The 24,080-nt window shown below is 33.6% G+C and overlaps 1 protein-coding gene across 1 annotated transcript; it reads left to right on the forward strand.

Annotated features, from left to right (window-relative positions):
• Positions 1–1,395: 1,395 nt before the first annotated feature.
• LOC133185816 (lysine-specific histone demethylase 2-like) lies at positions 1,396–22,296 on the forward strand. Its single transcript, XM_061321111.1, has 20 exons — positions 1,396–1,413; positions 4,331–4,396; positions 6,027–6,164; positions 6,411–6,500; positions 6,889–7,105; positions 7,296–7,337; positions 8,522–8,681; positions 9,085–9,263; positions 9,527–9,712; positions 10,003–10,080; positions 12,422–12,556; positions 12,839–13,010; positions 13,191–13,249; positions 16,905–17,105; positions 17,357–17,431; positions 18,327–18,443; positions 18,680–18,808; positions 19,113–19,235; positions 19,421–19,573; positions 21,153–22,296. The coding sequence occupies exons 2-20, from the start codon at positions 4,371–4,373 to the stop codon at positions 21,252–21,254; spliced, it is 2,382 nt and encodes a 793-aa protein (XP_061177095.1). The 5' UTR covers positions 1,396–1,413; positions 4,331–4,370; the 3' UTR covers positions 21,255–22,296.
• Positions 22,297–24,080: the final 1,784 nt, after the last annotated feature.

Here is a 24,080-nt window from a genome sequence, read left to right on the forward strand (position 1 = left end):
ATCATTTACTATCGAAAAAACGACAGGTCCCTTTTTTTAGAACATCGAATTTAACTTATCGCGTAAAAACGTACTTTACACAGTTCGTGTTTTATATTCTTAAAGTGAAAGACATTTTTGAAAATAGGTGATGCATGCATGTGTCTGGTTTCAATTTATATTTTATGCAGCCAACATTTACTCGAGGAATTGATAAAGTTTAAAAGGGTATCGTTTTGTTCGATTTTCATCCGACTATAAGTTTTCAAAATATTCTCGACTATCGTCTCCATCATTTAGACGCATGCCTTTTTCACACATATCGAAGCGGTTTGATGATCAAGACTCATTTCCATTGTTTACTTTATTTATTTTCCGGGCGACAATTGATGGTTACATCAATGTTTTCTTGTTTTCTCTGTGATAACTCTTTGAAAGTTAGTTGAGTTGATTTCTTGATCATTCTACCGGAATGTAAATTTCGCCAAGCGATAGGTCAGGAGCTAAGGAGGCCTAATTAATATGCATGTAAATCTCGTGTGCATGTAAATCTTTGTGTATGACGTTAGTGGGCGGGGACTATTGAAATTGACATGGGAGGCCTCCTGTAATTTTAAATCTATTAGTCTACATTTTTTAGATCTAAATTTACAATTTTATTTTACAATGAAATGGAAATATAAGAAATCACTGTCTAGTTAGTAGAATATGCCGGGGACATCAACGATAGCTGGAAACGTGGGATAATTTATGCATAACGGGCTTCGCCCGTTATGCAAATTATCCGTCCACGTTTCGTTGATGCCCTGGCATATTCTACTAATTAGACAGTGATTCCTTAATAAATTCAGTGATATATAGCTGTTACACATAAAATGTCTGAACAGTTATTAGGCAAAAAAGAACAATATCACAGTTAATTAAACATGCAGAATATCGTCAGATCTGAATATTTTTTACATTTATATTTTATAATACCGTACTTAATATTATTTTTCAGTATATTTAAAAATGTATCATTTAAACAAAAATTCCAGGGTTGAAGAAGAAATCAAATCTTGTTCTCAATTTTAGTACTGTTCAAAAGAAAAGCATGTTTATTTTCATTTTTATTTACCAAAATGCATAATTATAGAGATAATTGAATAATTTATATTAATTCAAAGAAAAGAAAAAAGACTTAATTTTTACATGAAGGAAATATATGTGTAAATATTGTAGGATAGACTTTAATTTTAAAATGTTCGAATTAAATGACAGTTAATAATTTCATGATGAAGATTGCATATTATACATTTGAAAACCCCGGAATAATTTCAGCCAACAGTATCTCCTTCGCTTATTAGAAACACCGGATGTTGATGTTTTCATATTTCCCGCGAGGCAAAGGAAGAACATTTTTTGTGTGGCCGTCTTCAAATACGTAATTATATGGTACTTTTACTTCATATCAGACATAGTTATAAATGACCTGTTATGTAGCGTAATTTGATACTTTCGTGAGCACATTGTAATTTTTCTGCTTATTTATAGAAAGAATGAGTCAATGACAGTTGTGATTCTTAGTTTGAATTTCCTTTATAAATTTATTTATTTATTTTTAGCTAAGTAATGTTTTCAGATGTATGTTATGGGTGACTTTTCTACTTTTACAACTTATTACAAGTCGTATAAATAATAAATTTAGCAAAAGCACTCTTTTGTAACCATTTTCATATGACAACTTGAATCTCCGGGGATGTAGTCAGCTTGTATGAAAAGAATACATTTTCTGATAATATACTAAAAGCGTAACAGGAAAGAAGAATTTATGGCTAGACAGAAAATCGACCTTGGACTCCTGCATTACAAGTTAGGTTTAGTCTTTAGAGCCTCTAACCAACTACTTAGAATTATCTAACTGAGTCTCGGGACAAGCCCTCACCACAGTTAGAATACGTCCCATATACTTGCAATGTAGCAAGTCAGAGCGGATCCGCTCTGAAATGATTTTGATGAATACAAAAGGAGTTGCACTGAAAATAACTACCAAATTAATCATAACAAACCTTTTTGAGATTGTATATGCCTTTTAAAGGTGCTTAGACACAGATTTGAAGTTAATATTTTCTCAAATTTTTTGTATAATATCACGACTTATATATTGCAATATCATTTCACACGAAAATATAATTAAAAACTAATTTTATCTAGAAATTATTGGAACTACGAATTCCTGGACACGTTTGATTAACACATCCTTGCACTTTCACAAATTTTATCTTTATGCTTAACATTTAGGAAAAGAAGCGATTTTGTTGTGTATTAATGAAAAACATTACATCTATAATCCAGAAAATTCAGAGTAGAAATGTGCGAAAGCAAAGCCCCTCACTAATATCGTCAGCCCGTGCTCAGTGTTGTGTACAGAGTTTAACAAATTGAACACACCCGTGAAACGTAAACTGTTTTTGTAAACAGGGCACGAGCTCTGTTACTGTTAATGTTTACGATTCACCGGGTGTGTTCAATTGTTAAAGTCTGCACACACCACTGAGCACGGACTGACAATACTGTGAGTGGGTTTTGCTTTCGAACATTTCTACTCTGAATTTTCTGGATAATAGTTTTAATATTTTTCATTAATACACCACAAAATTGCCACTTTTCTTAAGTATTAAGAATAAAATTAAAATTTGTGAAAGTGCAAGGATGTGTCAATCAAACGCGTTCAGAAATTTGAAGTTTCAATAACTATGAGATGAAATAAGATTTTTATTATATTTTAGTATGAAATGCTATAGCAACATATAAGTCATGAAATTATACAGAAAATATTAACTTCAAATCTGTATCCAAGCACCTTTAACCTAAAAAGTAATCCATATAAATATGAAAATTCAACTCATTTTCTCAATGTTTTTTCCTCGCTTCAAATTTACACGCCATGTTGACATTCGGAAGTCTCTGCAGACTTGTCGAAATTTTGAAATCACTGTCAGACATTTGGTCTGACAAAGTCAAATGTTCTGCTGGACCGGACGAAGTTTTGTCAGACCAGATATACGTACTTTATTTTGACGCTGAGAAAGTAAAATAAAAACTGCACTAAAATGCCGTTTATTATTTTCAACAGCCTTCAATCTCACAAGTTTCTTTTCTTAGAATAGAGAATCTTTAATCAGAGACATAAATGGCACGTTTTATGTCTTTGCTGTAACAAATTTAATCGACCATCGTCACCACACGGCCATTTCTGCTGTTTCTGTGACTTTCACCTGCGAACCACAAACCCGATCTTTTTAAAATTTGCTTCACTTGAGATTTTTTTCAAACGGTCATTTGGACCGAAATTTTCTTGAAAGTTATCGGTCCAGACAAATTTTTATCGGCCTTGCCCACAGGACCGACGGATTTCGACAAGTCTGCTCTGGATTGTTCATAGAAATGCACAGAGTTCGAGTTATCGCCCGAGTTTATTTTGCTACATTGCCAATACATGGAATTCTATCGTTAAACCGGGTCCATAGGACAACATCATTTTAATGATAGAACGTTCTATCTATTAACTAACAAGCCAACCAGGTTTATATCCACAGTTCGTACATCCCAAATCACTATATTCCTCCTGCTTTAAATTGTCTTACCCTGGAAGACACAGAACCCAGATTCTTTAGCCCTTTGCTGGACTTTCATGTGAAAGTCCAGGGGTGACATCATATTAAACGGAAGGGGGAAATCAAACCCTGGACTTGGCATTACTAGTCAAATGCTCAAACCGAGCTATATGGACTGATTTCCAGAGTCCATGTAGCCCTTAAACCACAACAATAGGAAAAAAAATCCTTCAGAGTAAGGTACAGTGTGTAAACTAAAACTCAAAGATACCAGGAGTTTGCAATTACCGAGACCCGGGGCTACCAATTTTAGAGGTCGGGCTATCATAAATCTATACTGTGTTAGTCCGTCGGGCTAGTAAATCTAAAACAAGAGTATACATATATTTACATCGACTGAATTGATATACGAATTAACTTCGTTGTAAAATCATCCTAATCTTTAATTCGTTTTAACCTATATGTATTGTGTGTTGCTATCGCCAGTCATTTCATTGACAATTATAGTCGATAAAAATAGGGAGAAGTACCTGACAACAACAAAGCACAAACCATTATTTGTTTTATTTATTTCAACTTAAATGTTTTTTTTTTTTTTACCTTTTTGTTATACTTATACATTGTATTGTTTTCGGTAGTTAATGGGCTAGTGACTGGCAACCTCGGGCTAGTAACTTTGTTACTGCCACTAGCCCGACGGGCTAGTAACTAATTTTTGTAATTGCACACCCCTGGATAGATTTAAAATTTTACAGGTTATGATGTAAGCTGATAAATATTTGCGGAGTATCAGTCATGTCTACCACTGGAGTCTCACATAGGTACTAGTATGTCTTTCTTATATACTTACTGTCCCTTTTATCATATGAACATGTGAATTTCAATGATAGAGCAAACACTGCATTGAATACCTGGAATTCAACAGTTTTAGGACTCAACATTAACATTTGTTCCATCGTCCCTGTCCAGTTCATTTTGTGATCAGACAAGTCAATCTCCAGATACACTTGTCCGATTGGACAAATGACTCTTCTACCTTTATGGAATATTTTGAAAATGATTTGTTCTAAAATCCTACATAGTTCATTAACCACTATCATTCTTTTAAATTCGCAAAAGTTGCAATTCTTAGGGTTCAGTCTTATTTCACTGGATACTTATAACTGAGAAGGGTGATTGAGACTAGGTTACAGACAGGTCTACTGTATTTTATATCAGTTAATATTATCTATATCTACTTCCTTTTTAGCTCACCTCAACGAAGTTGGGGGAGCTTACGTAATACCCTCGGCGTCGGCGTCCCAGGTTAAGGTTTTTGGAGCAGTTTTCTTTTCAAGTACTTCTATGGCCTATATTAGTCAGAGATGCGTGGAGGATGCTTCTAGTGTGTTTCATTGTACCAGTCAAGGTTTCAGATGCTGCAATTTCAGCTAAAGAATGACCAGGTTAATGTTTTTGGAGCAGATTAAAGTTTTTGGGGCTGGTTAAAGTTTTTGGAGCAGGTCTCATTTCCAAGTAACTATAAGCCCTATATTGACCAAACTTGCATGGATGGTACATCTAAGGATGCACACTACTGAACTTGCTTCGGATGCTGGATCTGACCTATTTTCTGGATGAGTGACTAGGTTAAAGTTTTTGGAGTAGATCTCATTTCCAAGTAATTATAAGCCCTATATTGACCAAACTTGCATGGATGATACATCTAAGGATGCACACTACTGAACTTGCTTCGGATGCTGGATCTGACCTATTTTCCGGATGAGTGACTAGGTTAAAGTTTTTGGAATAGATCTCATTTCCAAGTAACTATAAGCCCTATATTGACCAAACTTGCATGGATGATACATCTAAGGATTCACACTACTGGACTTTCTTCGGATGCTGGATCTGACCTACATTTTCCGGATGAGTAACCAGGTTAAAGATTTTGGAGCAGATCTCATTTCCAAGTAACTATAAGGCCTATCTGAACCAAACTTGCATGGATGATGCATCAAGGGACGAACAATCTCAAAACTTGCTTCTGATGCTGGATTTGACTTACATTTTCTGGATGAGAGACTAGTTTTAAGTTTTCAGATAAGTCTATTCCCAAGTAACTGCAAGCCCTATCAGATCAAAATTGCATAAATGTTGCATCTAGGGATGCACACTCCTAGATTATTAGTTTAGTGTGGGACTTTGCCTTACTTAAAGACAACATTCGTTGAGGTGAGCTCTGTAATCTCTGATTACCTATGTTTTAGAAAATAAAGTTCTACAAATTTCTTTATACCTGTACAGAGTCTGAAATCAACAATGAATTCAGACAAGTAACATCCTTTGGCAGCTTATCTGATGGACAAGTGGATATGTTAGTTAATGTTGAACCCTGAGTTTCCTCACTTGTTGTTGCTTGTTCACATTTTGTTATTAAGATATTCATTTTTTTAATAACACATTTTGCAGTGGCCGTAGGAATGTGAAAAGAAAAACACTAGATAACACTGAACCTGCATCAGATCCGTCATTTAAAAACATCAGACGTTGTCCTCACAGTGGCTGCCCCACTAAAGTTCCTATTTGTTTTGTTGGTGCCACAGAGAGGTGTGTACTTAAGAAGACTTTTTTTTTAAATTTTTCTCAGAATATTAGATCCAGAGTTATTTAATTTCATAAGCTGATATACAGTATCTTTGTCATAGCGTAAGTCATTATTGATGTACATTTGTGTACATGTCCTTGCAATTCAGTTTATTTATTCTCTTTGAGTGATGAATTTCTCATCTCTAGAAAATGTGTTTCATGAATCAAGTTGCATCATACAGTTTTTTTTCTTTTTTTTTTACACAGATGTGCTGGGAGTGGCTACACATCACGCTGGTATCACACAAGTGCAGCTGAACACTACTGCAATGAATGTTTTGAGCATTACTATAGATGGTTGGTATTTTTAGTATAGGGCTTTCAATAAGGGGAGGAAGAAGGTGATTTTTCACTATTTCAATGATCAGAATTTGCTGCTTTCAATTTCATAACTGGCCAAATAAACCGTGGAAATAATTCTAAAACAGTCTCTTCAAATGAATAAATTCACCTTTTCACTTCAAAATTATTGAAAGCCCTGCATTTAACATGCTGTTTATTTAGAATGGAAACATGTACAATCAGATGTTAAAGAATAATGAACATTTGGTGTCTATACTTTGTATATTTATCATTAAAATTTATTACATCTGTTTTACAGTAAAGTTGATTAAATTTAAGTTGAAGCATTTTGATAATGAACAAATATTCATCTTTTAAATAAAATTAAATAAATCCATTTTAGCCACAAGGACGGTTACGAGGTGTACCTGGCATGGAAGAAGCTATGGAGCACTCACGGGACAACAGATGCCAGCATCAGGATGTTCATGACCAACAGCATCCTGCCTTTCTGGGTCCAGTGTACAGATTGTCACAAATGGAGGCAGTGGTCCAAAAGCTCTACACCTATCCCCGAATTCTTCAAAAATTATGTCTGTGGGACTATGGCCTCAGGAAAAGTTAGAGTTTCTTTCGATATACTTTGAATCTACATTATTATTCTGTGAAGAATGTTCAAAGCTGAAGAATATTGTCTGTCAAATATTTATACATTTAATAAAAAACAATTTGAAGTTGAAGATACATTTTACATGTAGTTCATTTTATATGGTTAATGTATTGTAAATGTCCTTGTTTTTTTCATCATAGAAATCAAAATTGGAAAATCCATGTGAAGTTCCTGAGGATCAGGTATGTTTGTTTGTCCTATGTCTATGAAATACACTCTTTACATACTATGCTGTGGTGTAGACTGAGCTAATCCAAAGGCCAAGTGATTTCAGAGTTCTTGTTAAATTTAAACATTATGGACAGTTACATTTAATTGTACATGTATATTCCAAGATATATATGTGTATTAGTAAACAGCAAAGCAATTGACAAGTTTTTCACCAAATTTCATGTACATGTATTCCATAGATAAACCTACACAGAGTTGTGGAAAACTGTCGGTCATGCCGGCAAAACCGGCAAAAAATGCGTGTGACCGGTAAAAATGCTGTTGATGTCGGTCCAAATGACCGACCCCTTTTTTGGTTAATTTTTTTTTTGTTTTTTCCATTTATCGTCGGCGCACTTCCTAGCTTAATTATCGTACCTTATATGCGATTGCGTAATACTTTTTCTTTACACGAGATCTAGGCTATAAATGAAAGCGAAACCAGCATGGTCTCGTGACCTATTAAATTTAAAACTGGGGCAGAATTAGGTAGAAAACATAAAGAAACAGATAAAGACAAGCTAAATATGAAAGAATTCAAACACAGTTGGGGAAAGCGGTAAGTCTAATACTTCCGACTGTCCTGGATTTCGTTTTTTCATCGATCGTGTTGATATCTTTATTATCGATGCACAGAATTCCTTCAATTTTTAGAATCATTTAATTCCCAAATGCATAAATGTTTCAAAAAAATCAAGTTACGTTAACTATGCTCACCTGCCCAAAAGCCGTGAAATCTAGTATTGTTATAAATGCAAAAAACGAAGTCGGAAGAGGACTTGGAAATGGAAACTGAATGTTATCTTATTATTAAGTAAATAAATGTGTAATGAAGTGAATAAATTTTATGCTTTTTTTTAATTTTGCGATTTAGAATTTCAGACCGGCAAAAATCACTTTGGACCGGCTTATTTTGTCTTCTTGCCAGTCCGAATGACTGGCTATCTGAAAAAGTTTTCAACAACTCTGCCTGCATCACTAACCCCTGGCAACAAGGTTGGAGGGGATATATAGTAATAAGCTTGTGTGTGTATGTGGGTGAATAAGAGCGTGCATAAAAGGAGTTGCACAAGTAATAATTTAAATTGGGATCAATATGATCTTTTGCTGGTGAATGCTCAGCATTGCATTATATCATTATATTTCACACTTTTAGAGAGTTGGGTTGACCCGAGATCCGTCGTGGACTCATCTATTGAGTAGTCTGTCCTATATGAAGAATTCACCTGCCTGGCCCTACCTTACATCTTACTTTCCTGACAAATTAGGCATGTGTCCATCCGACCATGAAGTCTTCAAAGAAAGAAAAACACCAGGTAAATCCAAGCCAGCAAATTCTGTAGATAAATAACAAAATCTTGCACTTTATTTTACCATAGAAATTAGTCTCTGTGCAGTAATTTATTGATCAAAGAAGGAAATGATGTAAAATGAAATGAAGAAAAGAGTGAATCTTAAAACTGCTTCGAATTGATATTTATGGAGAAAGTCTAGCATATTGAAATTTGAGGACAGTTTTCAGCATTTATACCGTATGGCTAGTTGACATGGTTGGACAGTAACATAGTTGATGCTGTATATTTTTACTTGGGCAGGTGATAAAGACTGAATTGAAAACAAGAATTTTATTTTTTAAAAAAAAGTTCTTTGTAAATACACTAAAGTTTTGTAATATCCATACAAAGACCTTGCAGCATTATGTATCCCTTTATGTTTCAGTGATGAACAAGTATCTCCAGCCATTTGTAGAAGTGGACAGTCCTGAGATAGCCAGTGGTGTGGTGCCTGATGTCATGGAAGAACTGGAGATGGACGAATTTCCCGAGTATTCAGCCATACCTTCTATGTATCTAGCTATTAGGAATATATGTCTAACTCTTTGGAACTTAAATTTTAAGGTGAGGAATTTCAAGTGTTATATGTTCCATGTGCAGTTGAACTTCAATTTCTCAAACAATAATATTTAGAATACCAAGGATTCATGTATGTCAAAATCATCAAGAAGTCCCAATCACTTTTTCTCTTTATATTTTACCCTCAATATCTCGAACCCTTGGATATCTCTGAAGTTTTTCCTTGGTCCCATCAAGTTCATGATAACGAGGCTTGACAGAATATTCTTTAGTAATTCTTACTAATTGATTTTTTTTTTCTCAAACAGGAATGGTTAACAAAAGAGAGGTGTGCTACCCAGATCATTTGCCGGGGTTTAGGGAGGGTGATGTATGTAGAAAGCTTGGACAAAATTCTGTGGTTCCTCACGAAGCGAGGCCTGATCAATGTGGGGCTACTCAGTATACCCAAGTCTCCCAAGGCTACATATATATCAAACAAATTTATAAAACCTGTAAGTCTGCCATGTTTTATAGTGGTTAATGTCAGTATTTGTTTTTGGAGTAATAGCAGTTGGTCGTGGCAAGTAAATTTTCTATAACTTTTACTCTTTTTTTAATTCATTTTAAAAAGACTTAAAGTCTGGATTTCCTAACAAACATTGTAACATTTGATAAATACCAAATGACTTTTCACTCATTTAGATACACATACCTATTTATGCTGTAAATGATAAACAATACTTTGAAATACATGTATTTACAGTATTATGAAGTACATGTTGTATTTTGTGTTTATTTATAGAATTTATCTGTGATAGTGATTGGGGCAGGAACAGCTGGTTTAGCGGCAACAAAAAGACTACAGGAACTCGGAGTAAAGGTAAGACAGCCAAGAATTGAGCTTTATAAAATACTCACAAACCTGTCACCTTTATTCAGCAATCACCTGATATGTGCTGTCATTTGAAGTATTCTATTTAATATCACTATTCAGTGGTCACCTGCCTGAGCAAAGCCTATGCAAAATCATCATTTTTCCTTGCCTGTGGCAGCCATTTTGTTCAATCACATGACCATATCTAAAGTTGGGTGATTTAGGGCTGAAACGATTCACCGAAATATCAATATTTTCAATATTACTGCTCGGTTCAATGTTTGATTCACTATCTTGATTTTCGGTTCGGTACGTTGTATTATATTCGGGTTTGGTTACTCCTTGAAGTAGATCGGGTTCGACCTCATTTTAATAGTTTGACACACACGAGGGAGAAAATTGCGACAGAGAAAGTTTCAGAGCAGGCTGCCACTGCTAGTATTGACATGAACAGAGTGCTCTTTTAATCTACAGAAGCACAAGTAGTGCTCTTTATTGTATCACCACCTTTTACCTTGCCTTTTGAAATCTGAATACATGTTTTCTTTAACCTTATGATTTGTTTCTTTTTTAAAATGTATCGTATTGAAAAAATTGAATGTGACACAAGTATCGCAATACGTACCGTATCGTGGAGGGGGTGTATTGTTTCAGCCCTAGGGTGATTCCTAACTTTTAGCTCTACTGGTCAGAGACCAGAAGAGCTTAAGCGATAGTAAGGTGTCCATCATCCGTCCGTGTGTAAACAATTTTTCAAAACGCTACTCCTCCTACAGTTTTGGTCTGATTTCAATATAACTTGGCACACAAGTAGACTACACTAAGATACATAATTCTGTGTATTCGTTTTTGATTTCGATGAACGGTGTGCCATGGTTACTAAAAATAGAAATTTCTTTGAAATACTTTCAAAATGCTACTCCTCCTACAGTTTTGATCTCATTTCAATATAACTTGGCACACAAGTAGACTACACAAAGATATATAATTCTGTGTATCCGTTTTTGATTTTGATGAACAGTGTTACCATGGTTACTAAAAATAGATTTTTCCTTGAAATACTTTCAAAATGCTACTCCTCTACAGTTTTGGTCTGAATTTAGTATAACTTGGCACACAAGTCGACTATACTAAGATACATAATTCTCTATACCAGTTTTGGATTTTGATGAACGGTGTTGCCATGGTTACTAAAAATAGAATTTTTTTTGAAATACTTTCAAAACAGCTACTCCTCCAACATGTTTTGTCTGATTTCAGTATAACTTGGCATACAAGTAGACTACACTGAGATACATAATTGTCATTATTGCTTTTTGATTTTGTTAAATGATGTTGCCATGGTTACTTAAATCGAAATTTCTGTAAAATTATTTTAAAAGGCTATTCCTCCTACAGTTTTATTCTGATTGCAATAAATCTTGCCACAAAAACAGACTAAACAAAGGATCATTATTATATTTATTGCTGTTGCAAAGTTTAAAGTCCAAGTGCTACTTTTATCTTCCTTTATAAGTACAACCAGTAGAGCTACAGTCTCATCAGAGACTTCTGGTTTTTGTTTTCTGCTGTTGATAACCTTTCTAGTATGGTAATTTCATGGGGAAAAATAATCAAGTCTTATTAAAACCATTTAAATAGTTAGATAAGCATAAAAAATTATTGAATAAACAAACTTTTAATATTTTATGAACTGAAAGAATGGTGTTCATTGGATCAAATGACCAAAAAAAAAAGCAGGAAAACATTACATGACTCTTAAATTTATGGTACAAAAAATAAAAACAGCACACCACTATATGTCTTTTCATGTGTATGATAATTGAATATATCATGATTATTAGTTCACGGTTTGGTATGCCCAACTCCAGTAGCTGTAAACATATGGAGTCCCATTAGTCCAGGACACTGTCTAATAACCCTAATCATGCTAATTACCCAGTACTTCTTGTATACGCATTGTTGTGAATTTTGCCCAGGGAAGATGACTGATAGGTTTAGTTACATGGTGACCAGTTATACATGTACTCCTTTGCTTAGGGACACCTGTGAATTTGTATTATGCACTTCTTTAGTTTCCCCCCTCTCCTCACCAGCTGGCTAAAAATGGACCGACTCAAAACTTTTTTCAACCTCCAGGAAACAATTATTTGTTTCTATTCATTCTTGGAAAATAGATTTTGAAAATTCAGCTTTGATATTGAAATTTTTGGGGAGGGGGGGGGGATTTTCCACCTACCCACCACCCCAATTTTTTCATCCTGAGTCGAAGAGGGCAAACAAACATTATTTTGAAGTTGGCCTAATAAAAACATATCAAGCTTGATTAATTTTGCTTTATTTTAAGGTGACTGTGCTGGAAGCAAGGTCAGAGATCGGTGGGCGTGTCTGTGATGACCAGTCATTAGGTGTATGTGTTGGGAAGGGAGCTCAAATACTGAATGGAGCTGTCAATAACCCACTAACCATTATCTGTGAACAGGTGAATTTACAAGTGCAGTAGTTTTGTTTGCTGTAAGGTATTTATAAATATGCAAAGCTATAGTTCCTTTGGATCTTCTTTCAAAATGAAGAAAGATTTGAATATAAGTTATGCAAATGTGTAAATAGCATTATAATAGCAAAAAAGTTCTAAAATAATTCTTTGGGAGATCAATTTGAGGCCTTCTTGCAAAAGCTTTTTAAAAGTACTGCGGCATTTTTAGCTCAACAATCTCTGTCAAAAACTACTTAACGGTACTTGTTTTTGATTCCTTTGAGACAGGCTTGTATACCCCTGGTGAGGCTGTCGGACAGGTGTGAGTTAATCAGTGAGAAGGGAGAACTAGTGGATCAGAAGACAGACAGCAGGATGGACTTCCATTTTAATGCCATTCTGGATATCATAGCAGAATGGAGGAAGGGCAGGGAACTAGCACATGATACCAGTTTATTGGGTAAATTTATTTCGGTTTTAAATGATATTAAATTGTCAAAGGCTCATACATACTGTAGTTTTTCAGAACATTATTGTCACCAGCAATGCAATTTATAAAGACTAGGTTATGAACTGCTCTTAAAACAATTCTAAGGAATTGTATCATAATTCATTAATGTTTTGGTATTATCAATTTCAGCCAAGTTAAAAGAAATGCACCAGCAGTTTTTAGATGAATCTCAGCTCTCATTCACCTCGGTAAGTATTGTGTAAGGTTTCATTAAATGTATGTAATACTTGTAACTAATACTGAATGTTACTCATCATGTCGCTATCTGCATATTTCACACAAAATCATCTTTTTCAATTGATTTTTGATAAAAATTTTGAACATACATGCGAGTCCAAGAGGAGAGCATACACTGCTTGTATACCCAATATCAATATAGCTATCACTCATTTGATAATATCTTTGCAAGTCAATAATTATATGCTTTATAACTACTTCATTCTTGAATTCCCCCCCCCCCCCCAAATCTCTACATATTTTTTCAGTGTAAACAATTACTTTGGACAAATCAAATTTGTTGGCAACTTGTCTATGGACAAGTGGATACTTGTCTGATGGGCAAGTGGATATTTAAGTTAATATTTTGAGCTCTGGAATTTTTAAAATCAATGCCTCATTGTGTTATGGATTTACAAGTATGTGATGACTGCTCTCAAAGTTTGGATGGTATATAGGAATCATTAAGTCCATCTGTCTGTGTGTCTGTCCATGCAGTTATGTCCAAGCCTTATCGCAAATCTCGCTTGAAAGTATACACTTCGACCGAAATAGCGTTGCGTTGAGTGATGACACTATTGGATTTGATAATTGAACAATTTGAATCACGGGTTGCATTTTATAAAACATGCATTTTAATTGGTGGATTAGGACCCGCCCACTCTCGTGCGGTATCCTTTGCTACATATATTTGGAAAGCGTCCAACGGCCTAGCCAATCCATGTTTGATGGTTGAAAGCTAATGTTGACTTTTTGAACTAAAGAAAAAAGAAACAAACCATAAAATCATATTTCAGCATGTGATATTCCTTTCACATACGGTACATGTATATTGTTCAATGACGAAAACTGTTTTATCCTACATGTATCTGCCGATTTCCTCTGCAATAAATTGACGCATTTTCCATTTTCGGTGTTCGTTAAATTGAATAGTCTGTGCGACTTTTCGGCGCACTAAAAATCTTTTTCTTTTATGTTTTAGTCCCTAGTGAGTGTAAACAAGTGAACTATTACATTGGGTAGGTAAACTCAAGCAAATTAAAAACTCGGGTATTATTGTTAAGCAGAATCCGGGATGTCTCGCATACCCAGCTGATACCTGAGCACTTGTTATTGAAAAATATATATATATTCATAGCTGGTAAAACAAACTTCATTCAAAAGTTTGTTTTTATTACCACAACTGTCAAAAATACCATGTTTCAAATGTGTGTGTGCTACTGCATACCCATTTTAACAGCCGTCATGGCAATAAACAAGCGACCAGAAAAATCGAAATGCTTGTGTTTTTTCAGTGCAATTTTTACTGCAACGGCGAATATTATTTATATATTCATTATGAAGTAATAAATATCATATATACTTGCATGTTAAAAAAAAAAAATAATTAAACAATATTCACCGAATCTAAGTACGTTTAATTTTATTGATGTACTGAAGAAGAAAACGGGGGAAAAAACGGCAGTGTTTTTCAATCGCAGAAATATGCCCCGGGTACATGTGAAGATGCATCATCTGTGTATGAAGTCAACTCCTGCCATTCCTGGCAGAGATTTTATTTGAAAGACCATTTTACAGTTTACCAACACTCACAATCATTTAATAAGGTATTGCATCGTCCCACTTACATACATAAGCGCTTTTGCCCGTTTTCTATCTTTCTTGGAAACATTCCACGTTTTCGACAATATACATTTGAGAATGTGGGCGGACCTATAAAAATGCACCAATCAGATTCTTTGTTGGATATCGCAATGGCGTGTCAGTCAGATTCAATTGTATTTCAGTCAGATTCAACAGTGTCGTCACTCAACGCATCACTATTTCGGTCGTAGTGTATACTTTCAAGCAAGATTTGCGATAACTTTGTAGTTGAGAGACCTTAGAAATTCAGACTTGACACAAAGATTGCTTATGACCCCAGGCTGTGTCATGATCTTGGCCAATGTAATTTGGCAATTTCAAGGTCACAGGCTGAAAAAGTGTTTATAACTTTGCAAGAAACATTAACTGCAACACTTCAAAAAAAATATATATATATTTGATTTTAAGTCTTCTTTGGGCAAAGGTTGAAAAAACACATAATATTCATATGACTGAGAGAGGCCTTTGGGCCTGTTGTGTCTTGAAAACATACATTGTCATTCACCAGAATATTGCACACGAAGTGAATTTATTCAGGAAGAAAATCTAACTTAAGAATTTTAATTGTTTTCCAGGATGAACACCAGAAGATGATTTCTATGTTTATTGTTAGGACCTAAATCTTTGCCTTCCCCCTGTCTTGAAATACACCCATCATTTTGGCAACATTTTATGAAAATTCTGTTGAAGATGTATGGTTTAACTGAGTAATTACAATGTATCTTGAATCATTATATCATTATTAATCTCAAAAAATCAAGTCCTCCTCTGCAAATAGTTATATCAAGGATTTCAGCAGATACTCCAGTACACAGTCTTTGCAACATTGCATGCGGACAGAAAAATTAACAGGAATTCTATTGCACTTTACACTACAACTGAATTCCGTATTAGTGTTGATACAATATTTCACTAAATATTGCATGAAGATAGCTTTGGTTTGATTTAAACAGCTAGTGTACCTTCATAACCTACAAAAGCAAATTCTGTGCTTTATAACATGACCAAAATGATGAGCAGTATTTCCTAACAACTCCTATTTAATGCTAAATTTATGTACATTTTTTTTTTTCATGAACAGGAAGTTGTGCATGAGTTCTGTTTTTTATGTTTAGTTATTTTTTGTGTCTTTTGATATTTGCATGAGCATCTATGTACTGTGTGTCAGGGCTGGAATTGTTGGAAAGTTTTTTTTTTTAAATTGCAAACAGCAGTTTACATTTCCTTTCAACAAATATTTTTTAACAAGCCTTATATTGTCTATAATTTTAAAAACCATATAAAAGAAAAGTATGTGTACGGTAAATCACGTTTTATTCGTGAGAACTTTATTTTTTGAGTAAATTGCATAATTACATGAAGCCATCTGCTCAAAATTATTTAATTCTAGTGTATAATTGATTTACCATGTTAGCAGAAATTTTAGCGAGGATTCAGTTTTGGCATTTTTTGCGAGGGTATTGTAATCACTAAAATTGAATATCGCTAACAATTTCTTCTGCATTGGAGATAACCATTATATTTCTTGGTATCCTAAAATCGTTGTAAATCGCTTTGAGTACTTCTCGCTGAAATTACAGTGTATATACCAATTTTTCAGGAAAAATTGCTAAACTTGCGTCTCACTTAAAACTCCACATAAACGGTGTATCTGATTGTATATAACAATAACTGTAATTTGTGAAAATTTTGTTTCACTTATAAATATAATATTACTATCTTGTTAAAATAGGGGTTTTGATAACATGGTGATTTACAGTTATTTCACTGGAACCTACAATTGATACTTACATGTAAAGTGTTTTAATTCTCAGTGTCGTCCTTGTTGACCAATAAGCAATTACATGTACATCATTCAAAAATTAGCATTTATTTCGAGTTCAGTAATAATGAGTTTAATTATTTCAAAACTTTCAAAAAATCGAATATTAGATCATTTCTTCAAGTGAATGGCTTCTGATGTAAAGATGGTTTATGTTTAAGGATGAGGAATCCCTGATGAACTTCCACATCAGTAACCTGGAGTATGCTTGTGGGGCCAATCTGAAGACTGTGTCCGCCATCCACTGGGATCAAAACGAGGACTACCCCCAGTTTTGTGGGGACAATCTCATGTTGCCCGAGGGCTACTCCCGAGTTTTATCTAAGCTGGCAGAAGGGCTGCACGTAGAGTTGAATACACAGGTATGAGATGCAGTAAGCTTGTTATACATGTAATTTAATGACTGATGTTTTCATGCCCTCTTTGTGCTTGAATACTTTAATCAAAATTCGCTTGTTTCTTATTGTCTAGCCTCAATCTTTATCAAACCAGTGTAAGTTATGTACTTGCATCTCCATGGTTTCAATAGTGAATACTTTTTTCAAATGATTCCTCTGTGATGTTTATATTTATTACTATGATTTATCTCTTTATATTCTTACAACAATTGCAGGTTAAAAAAGTAGAATACGGCGAGGAAAAAATAACTGTCATCTCAGAAAAGGGAGAGGAATGGAAAGCTGACAAGGTACCGTATATACTCGCCTATAAGTCAGTATTTTGGGAGTTAAATTTTAGTCCATAAGTCTATGTCCGACTTATAGGCGAGTCATAAAAAGACAGGTATTTTTCTGGATGACGAATCGTAGAATTCTATAAACATTTTCAACAGCTATCGTTGAACAAAGTCTGGATATATTATATCATTTGTGTATTATAAGATTATACATAAATTACATGTATTTTATGTACCGGTACATTTATATAATAACTTTTTTTTTTTTAAATCTTAAGAGGGGACTTTTGTTTGATTTAAAAAGTCAAATAAATTTCTAAAAATATTAATTGAAATCAGGGTAAAACATCAGAGTATTTATTAGAAATTGTCATCTGATTCTGGCAAAAAGTTGTACCGACTTGTGGGTCAATGTGGGTCAATGGCAAATCCCTGCCAAAACCTCAAAAAATACAACCGACTTATAGGCGGACCGACTTATAGGCGAGTATATACGGTATATAACAGCTGGTGATGAGGTGTCTGCTGAGCATGATGGACACACATTGAAAGCTTTGTCTTCTCTTTATACATATTTCTGTCTGTCTTGGTGAAGTCTCACTCTTACACTGTGTTCCTCATTCAATGTTCAGATTACATGATAATTTTTTTTCAGACTTTCTGTTGAAACATAACATCTCAGATAATAGATAATACGATAAGTTTTTTTGGTTTTTTGTTTTGTTTTTGTTTTTTTTTTGTTGTCATTCTGATCTATATTATGCAAACTCTATTTGATTCTCATGCTAGAGATCATTATTATACCTATATTCCCTAAGTCTTGTTTATATTGATTTCATTATAATGCTTAACATGCATGAATTTAATGAACTTGACATTTGACTTAAATGTCCCTTAAACCTGACAGGTGTTGGTGACACTTCCCCTGGCTGTATTACAAGACGATGATGTAGAGTTTGTCCCCACCCTACCAGAGTGGAAGTCAAAGGCCATGAGGTCATTAGGAGTGGGGAAGATAGAAAAGGTATTAAAGATAAAACTTAAATATCATTGCATACACTGAGGATGGATTCTAAATTAAAACACACACACACACACAATTTTTAATAACTGTAAAACAAAATTGGAAATTTTCTTTTAAAGTACCACTGCATGCAACTATTCTACAGATGTATAAAATAAGATATAAATGTATTAAATTTAGTGCACTTTTGATAAATATGGTAGTGTACATACCTTTTAAGTGTTTCCTATTTTCAGGTCATATTAAGATTCCCTAGACCTTTTTGGAGGAATAAGATTAAAGAATGTAGAGTGTTTGGTCATATTCCTAATGATCTAGAGAATAGGGGCTACTTCAATGTGTTCTATGACTTCTCTGTGGAGAAGGTTTGTTACATTTAGATTCTCATCAGATATGCTTGTTAGAAAAAGGAATAAAAACAAATGTTAATGATTCTTCTAAGATTTTCAAACCTTATAAAGAGAAGGTAAATTTGTATTTGAATATAAAAAATATATTGAAAATAAGTTTGTTCGATTAACTTTAAGAAAATTGATAGAAGAGTTTAAGCTAATATCTTTCACAGTATATTGTTTGATGTTTTCTTTTAATACACTTTGCATTAATTTCCCAGTAATCCAAATCCATCGACATTTTTCTTTCTCTCATCTAACACTGGTTTTCTTGCAGGTGGAGAAGATGTACCTATTGGTGACCCATCTAACAGGAAATGCCCTTATACTACGAGACAGGCTAGACAGGGATATAGTGGCTGCCTGCATGGAGGTCCTCAGACTCATGTTCCCAGAGGAGGTCAGTTTGTGAATTTGAAGTGGAATGTAGCAGATATATGTTTTGTTTGGATTCTGCAGTATTGACACAGTCTAGCATATAAAAAAATTCTGTCAAAAATTAAATACAGTGATACTGTGTTTTATTTAAATGGTATTCAAAACTATTTAAAAAAAAAATCAACATTCAACCCTTCTTGATTGCAGACAGTCCCAAAGCCACTGGATTATTTTGTTACAAAATGGACTAAAGAGCCGTTCTCCAAGATGTCCTATAGTTACATACCTATAGGAGTGGATGGGGACGCCTACGATATCATGTCACAAGACGTGGCATCCAAAGTCTACTTTGCTGGAGAGGTAAATGGCAGACATGATTCTTAGATCTATCATCTATGCTACATTTTGTACTTGGTAGTTAGAAAATATTTTCTAGTTGTATTGCATTCACACTTTTCAGTAAAATAAAAATAACTTCTTTTAAAATATCCAAAAAAGCTGATACATGTATTTAGTCTAATAATGTACATGTGTGAAAAGGGTAATGCTTCCAGTGATAATGTAAAATTGCTGTAATGTGGAGTGCAAATTTCACTGGACATGAGATTCATCTGAACAGTACACTAGCTTTTAGAGTATCAACACTCACAGGCTTTCTACTGTTCCAACTTTTTTTCTATATTTTCCTCTTTTTATTTTTTGATCCTATATTTTCCTACTTCTCTTTAAAGTCCTCCTACTCTTCCCACTTTTTTTAAGTTACAAAAGTAGAAGATAATTATAGCAATGTAGTAGAAAGAATAAAGAGTGAGTGGAATGAAAAAAAAACTAAACAATTAAGATTACAAATCAAACTGAAGAAGCACCATATCCACTTTCACATTTTCCTGTCAGAGTTATTGTTCTTTGCCAAGAATACCCATCAGATGTAGACAGCTACAGTGTCTGCTGTTTGTGGGTTCAACTTTCTCTGTTAGAAGTTAGTATTCTATTTACTGAAGAAAAAAAAACTCTTAAGAACACTTTCAGAAGCACAAAATGCAAAAAAAATATTCGGGACTTTTTTCAATTGAAAGAGAATTGGAGACCGTGCCAAATTCAAAAGTTTGTTTTGGTATAATAAAAATTTGTTGCATGAATGTTCGGGAAATACCTTGGGAAATGTGATTCTTCTTGGCTGAATAAATCTTCCTATTTCCTCATGGTCATGCAATAAATGTATAATGTTAACCATATTAATATGCAAGCATCCCAATAGAAGTAAGGATTCATATTTGTAAATATTCTTGGCTCCTGGGGCTAGAGTGGGGCTAAATTGGTTCTCAAAATTGGGATTAAATAGGAAATTAACAAAAATTTAGAGAATAGCAGGGCAACACCAATAATAGTAATAAACCAACATCCTATCTTCTGGATTCAGATATGTTTAAATTGAGAACACTGGGATTAGGGTGGGAATAAATCAGGGAGGAAATTTTACATATACATGTTAAAAGGGAAAAGCAAGGTCACATTAGTAAGTTGTATAAATATCAGAATCCACATGTTGTATGGATACAAGTTTAGTGAAGTCATGGTCTTTGGGGTTAAGGTTGGGTCAAAATACGAGGTCAAAATCATCATTGGAATATGGTTATAAAAAATCTAAAAAATAATCTAAAGAAGAACAGTAGGGCCAAAGTGATTCAGATGAGCATTGTGGCCCATGTGCATCTTCTATTTAAAAGTTTATTAGCTTAAGCAAAGATGCAAAATATTGAAATATTGTCAAAATGATTATACAGTCAAAGATATAACATTTTTTTTTCCAGAAATTGAATCTTATTTCACCCTTTTGCATCATTTATTCTGGAAAACAGAGAATATTTAAAATAAAGCGATTTCTAAAATGTGTTTAACAGTTTAGGTTTCACTGAGGATACATTGTTGTGAATTGCAGGCTACAAACCGCCAGTTTCCCCAGTCTGTTACTGGAGCCTACATTAGTGGTGTAAGGGAGGCACACAAAATCTTCTCCACACTCGTAGAAGATGACACATGAAACTGATGACTTGGACTAGATCATGTTGTTATAACATAACTTAATTTCCTGATGTCAGTGAAATTGACAGTCTTCATAGACAATACACTGTCAGCAAGGGTTCGTTACATGTACTACCTCAACCTGCCAATCAGAGTTAGAAAAGAAGGATGATGATTGACGGACTCGATAGCAAAAGTTCAATACAAAACTAAACTTGATAAAGGACTTCGAAATGAGATAAGAAAATTACGGTGACTGTTTTCAGTTTATTTCATTTTCTTGTCACTCTCAGAGGGAAAAAAACAACAAACAAGTAACATGCTATTGTGAAAATTTTTAATTCTAAGGTTTGTTTTCTGTGAAATATTTTTGTATTTGATCAGCATACATTTTGAGAAAAATCTTCACTTTATGTCAGTGTACAGTATGTGTGAAATTTTTATGCACCATTGATCATAGATCCAAAATGTTTTGCTTAATAGCAATTTTTTTTAAAATTTGAACTTTTTGTTCATTCATGAAGATTTACTTATGATTTATATATATACCACCTCAGTCTGAAGTGTCATCTCTCATTTTGTATTATTTATATACATGTACATTAATGTATCTCTCAGCTACTGTGGAATCATTTTAATTCGTGGGGGTCAATGTTCGTGGGCAAGGAAAATTTTACTTGTTCGTGAGGACGTAATTTCGTGGATTACTCGTTTATAAGGTAGATTCAATGAATCAATGTGTTTACAAAATAAACGTTCGTGGGGATGTATATTCGTGGCTAAGGATGACCCACGAAATCTACGAACATTGGTCCCCCATGAACAATGATGATTCCACAGTATCCATAACTTGCTTTATATTATAGTGTATTAAAATGTACTAATGTAGTTTTTAAGTTTTCATATCATTTTCTGTCCTAGCAATTGTTATTTTTGAAATGTTGAATTCAATGCCAAAATAAAAAAAAGTATGAAACAAAGGTGTGTTTGTAAATCAAAACTTAAGGATGATATGCACTCAGGGTTTTAGTTAACACAAACGAATTGCTATAAAGTACAATATTTTAAATCAAAAAATATTATGAATGGACAAAATGACCATGTAATAAATCAATATTAATATAAAACTTTATATTTTTTACGATTTGAAGAAAGTATGCAAGAACAAAGGTAAATTTATTTTAATGCAGAGGAAATTCGGACGAATTTTTTATTTTTTTGTAATTTTCATTTTTTCACCATAATTATTTTCTAACAATGTTATTCTGAAATTTTTTAGGTATTTTCTGACAAATAACCAAAGGCCCGTAACATGAAAAGTAGGTCATTGACCTATATAGTTATTTGAGAGCAAATAAAAGCACTACAAACATAGGTCAATAATGTACATTATTATATGATTGAATATTTCCTATCTCTCTGATTGCTTGGGATCCAACAGTGTAGAAAGAAATACTGTTATGTTCACCTGCATGTGAACCTTGTAGGTGAATATAAGAATTTATTTTCTTTACATTGGTCTAAAAATAGATCGGGAAATACCAAATTGATACAAATAGTTTTGGAAAGCTATTTCACTTGCTACCGACTTCCACTCAGGTGAACCTAAGAATGGCTAAGATTAGGGAATATATAATTTGGGGAGGGGGTGCAGGGGACCCCCACCTTAACGTAAATTTTTATTTTAATGTAGACTTTAATATTTATTTAAAGGCTGGTCCCCCACTTAATTCTTAATTAATCCTTAATTCCCCACCCCTCATCCCACCCCAAAACAAAAAAATTAAAAGAATTCTCTTTTCGTGGGGGCTAATTAAAGATTTTTTTCAGCTGTCAGTTTTTCCTAATGATGCCCCACCCCCCACCGCCTCACTTCAAAATTCAAAATTGATCCTATAAAAGAGCCTGGCATTATTTCTTTTTATTATAACTAAAGTAGATTTTAAAAATTCCAAATTAATACGACTAGTAATATTTATTTAACTCTGCTTCTCTCATTGCATTTGGGTAGGACTTCAGCAAATATAAACAAGTAAGATAGCATGAACTGCTTAATGAGTTTAATTTTATCATTTAATCATTGAATCATATATATAATAAAACAATTATTGCGGGGTTTTTTTTCAGTCAATACGATGATTTAGCCACCTTCAAAGTACAATATTCACCTCGCCCTTTGGGCTTGGTGAATATTTTACTCCTCAAGTGGCTTAATCATTGACCTAAAGAATAGCAATGATTGCATAATATTTTTGGTACAGTACAATGAAATACAGAATAAGTTATTCGAGGAATGTATCTTTAGACCTTAACCATTTTGGAACTGGGGGCTCTAATGGTTATGTATGTGTAGATTTTTTTTTTACTTTACTTTAAGAGGAGTTATTCTTTTTTGATTATTCAACTATAATGATAAATCACTGAGAGTAATGTACATTAGCATAATTGATAGGTATAAGATTTTTTATTGTATCATAGAGAAAGTAGCTTGAAGTTTTTAGTGGTTAGATAGACTTGTAAATAATAGATAAATAAACATTGGACAAAAAATACTTTATATTTAAATTTGTACCTTTATAGGTTTTAATGTCAGGTAGATTTGTAAGTAATAAATAAAAATTAGACAAAAAAATACTTCATATCTAAATTTGTACCATAAATATTAGTTTAAGAACAAGACAGGTTTATTTAAAGGGTTTGTACTGGGTATATTTTGATTAATCTAGTTTCAAGCTGATGTGCTTTATAGTTTGTAAAATTGGTGATACTTACAAATGGGAGTGTAATTAGCACTGGCATATACAGGCAAGTTAATAAATCTAATTTCAAGAATTCTTGTAGATTA

The sequence above is a fragment of the Saccostrea echinata genome, unplaced genomic scaffold, assembly GCF_033153115.1.
Source record: "Saccostrea echinata isolate AGI-Se365-2 ecotype Australia unplaced genomic scaffold, CSIRO_AGI_Sech_v1 ptg000001l, whole genome shotgun sequence".
In the NCBI taxonomy this organism is placed as follows: Eukaryota; Metazoa; Mollusca; class Bivalvia; order Ostreida; family Ostreidae; genus Saccostrea; species Saccostrea echinata.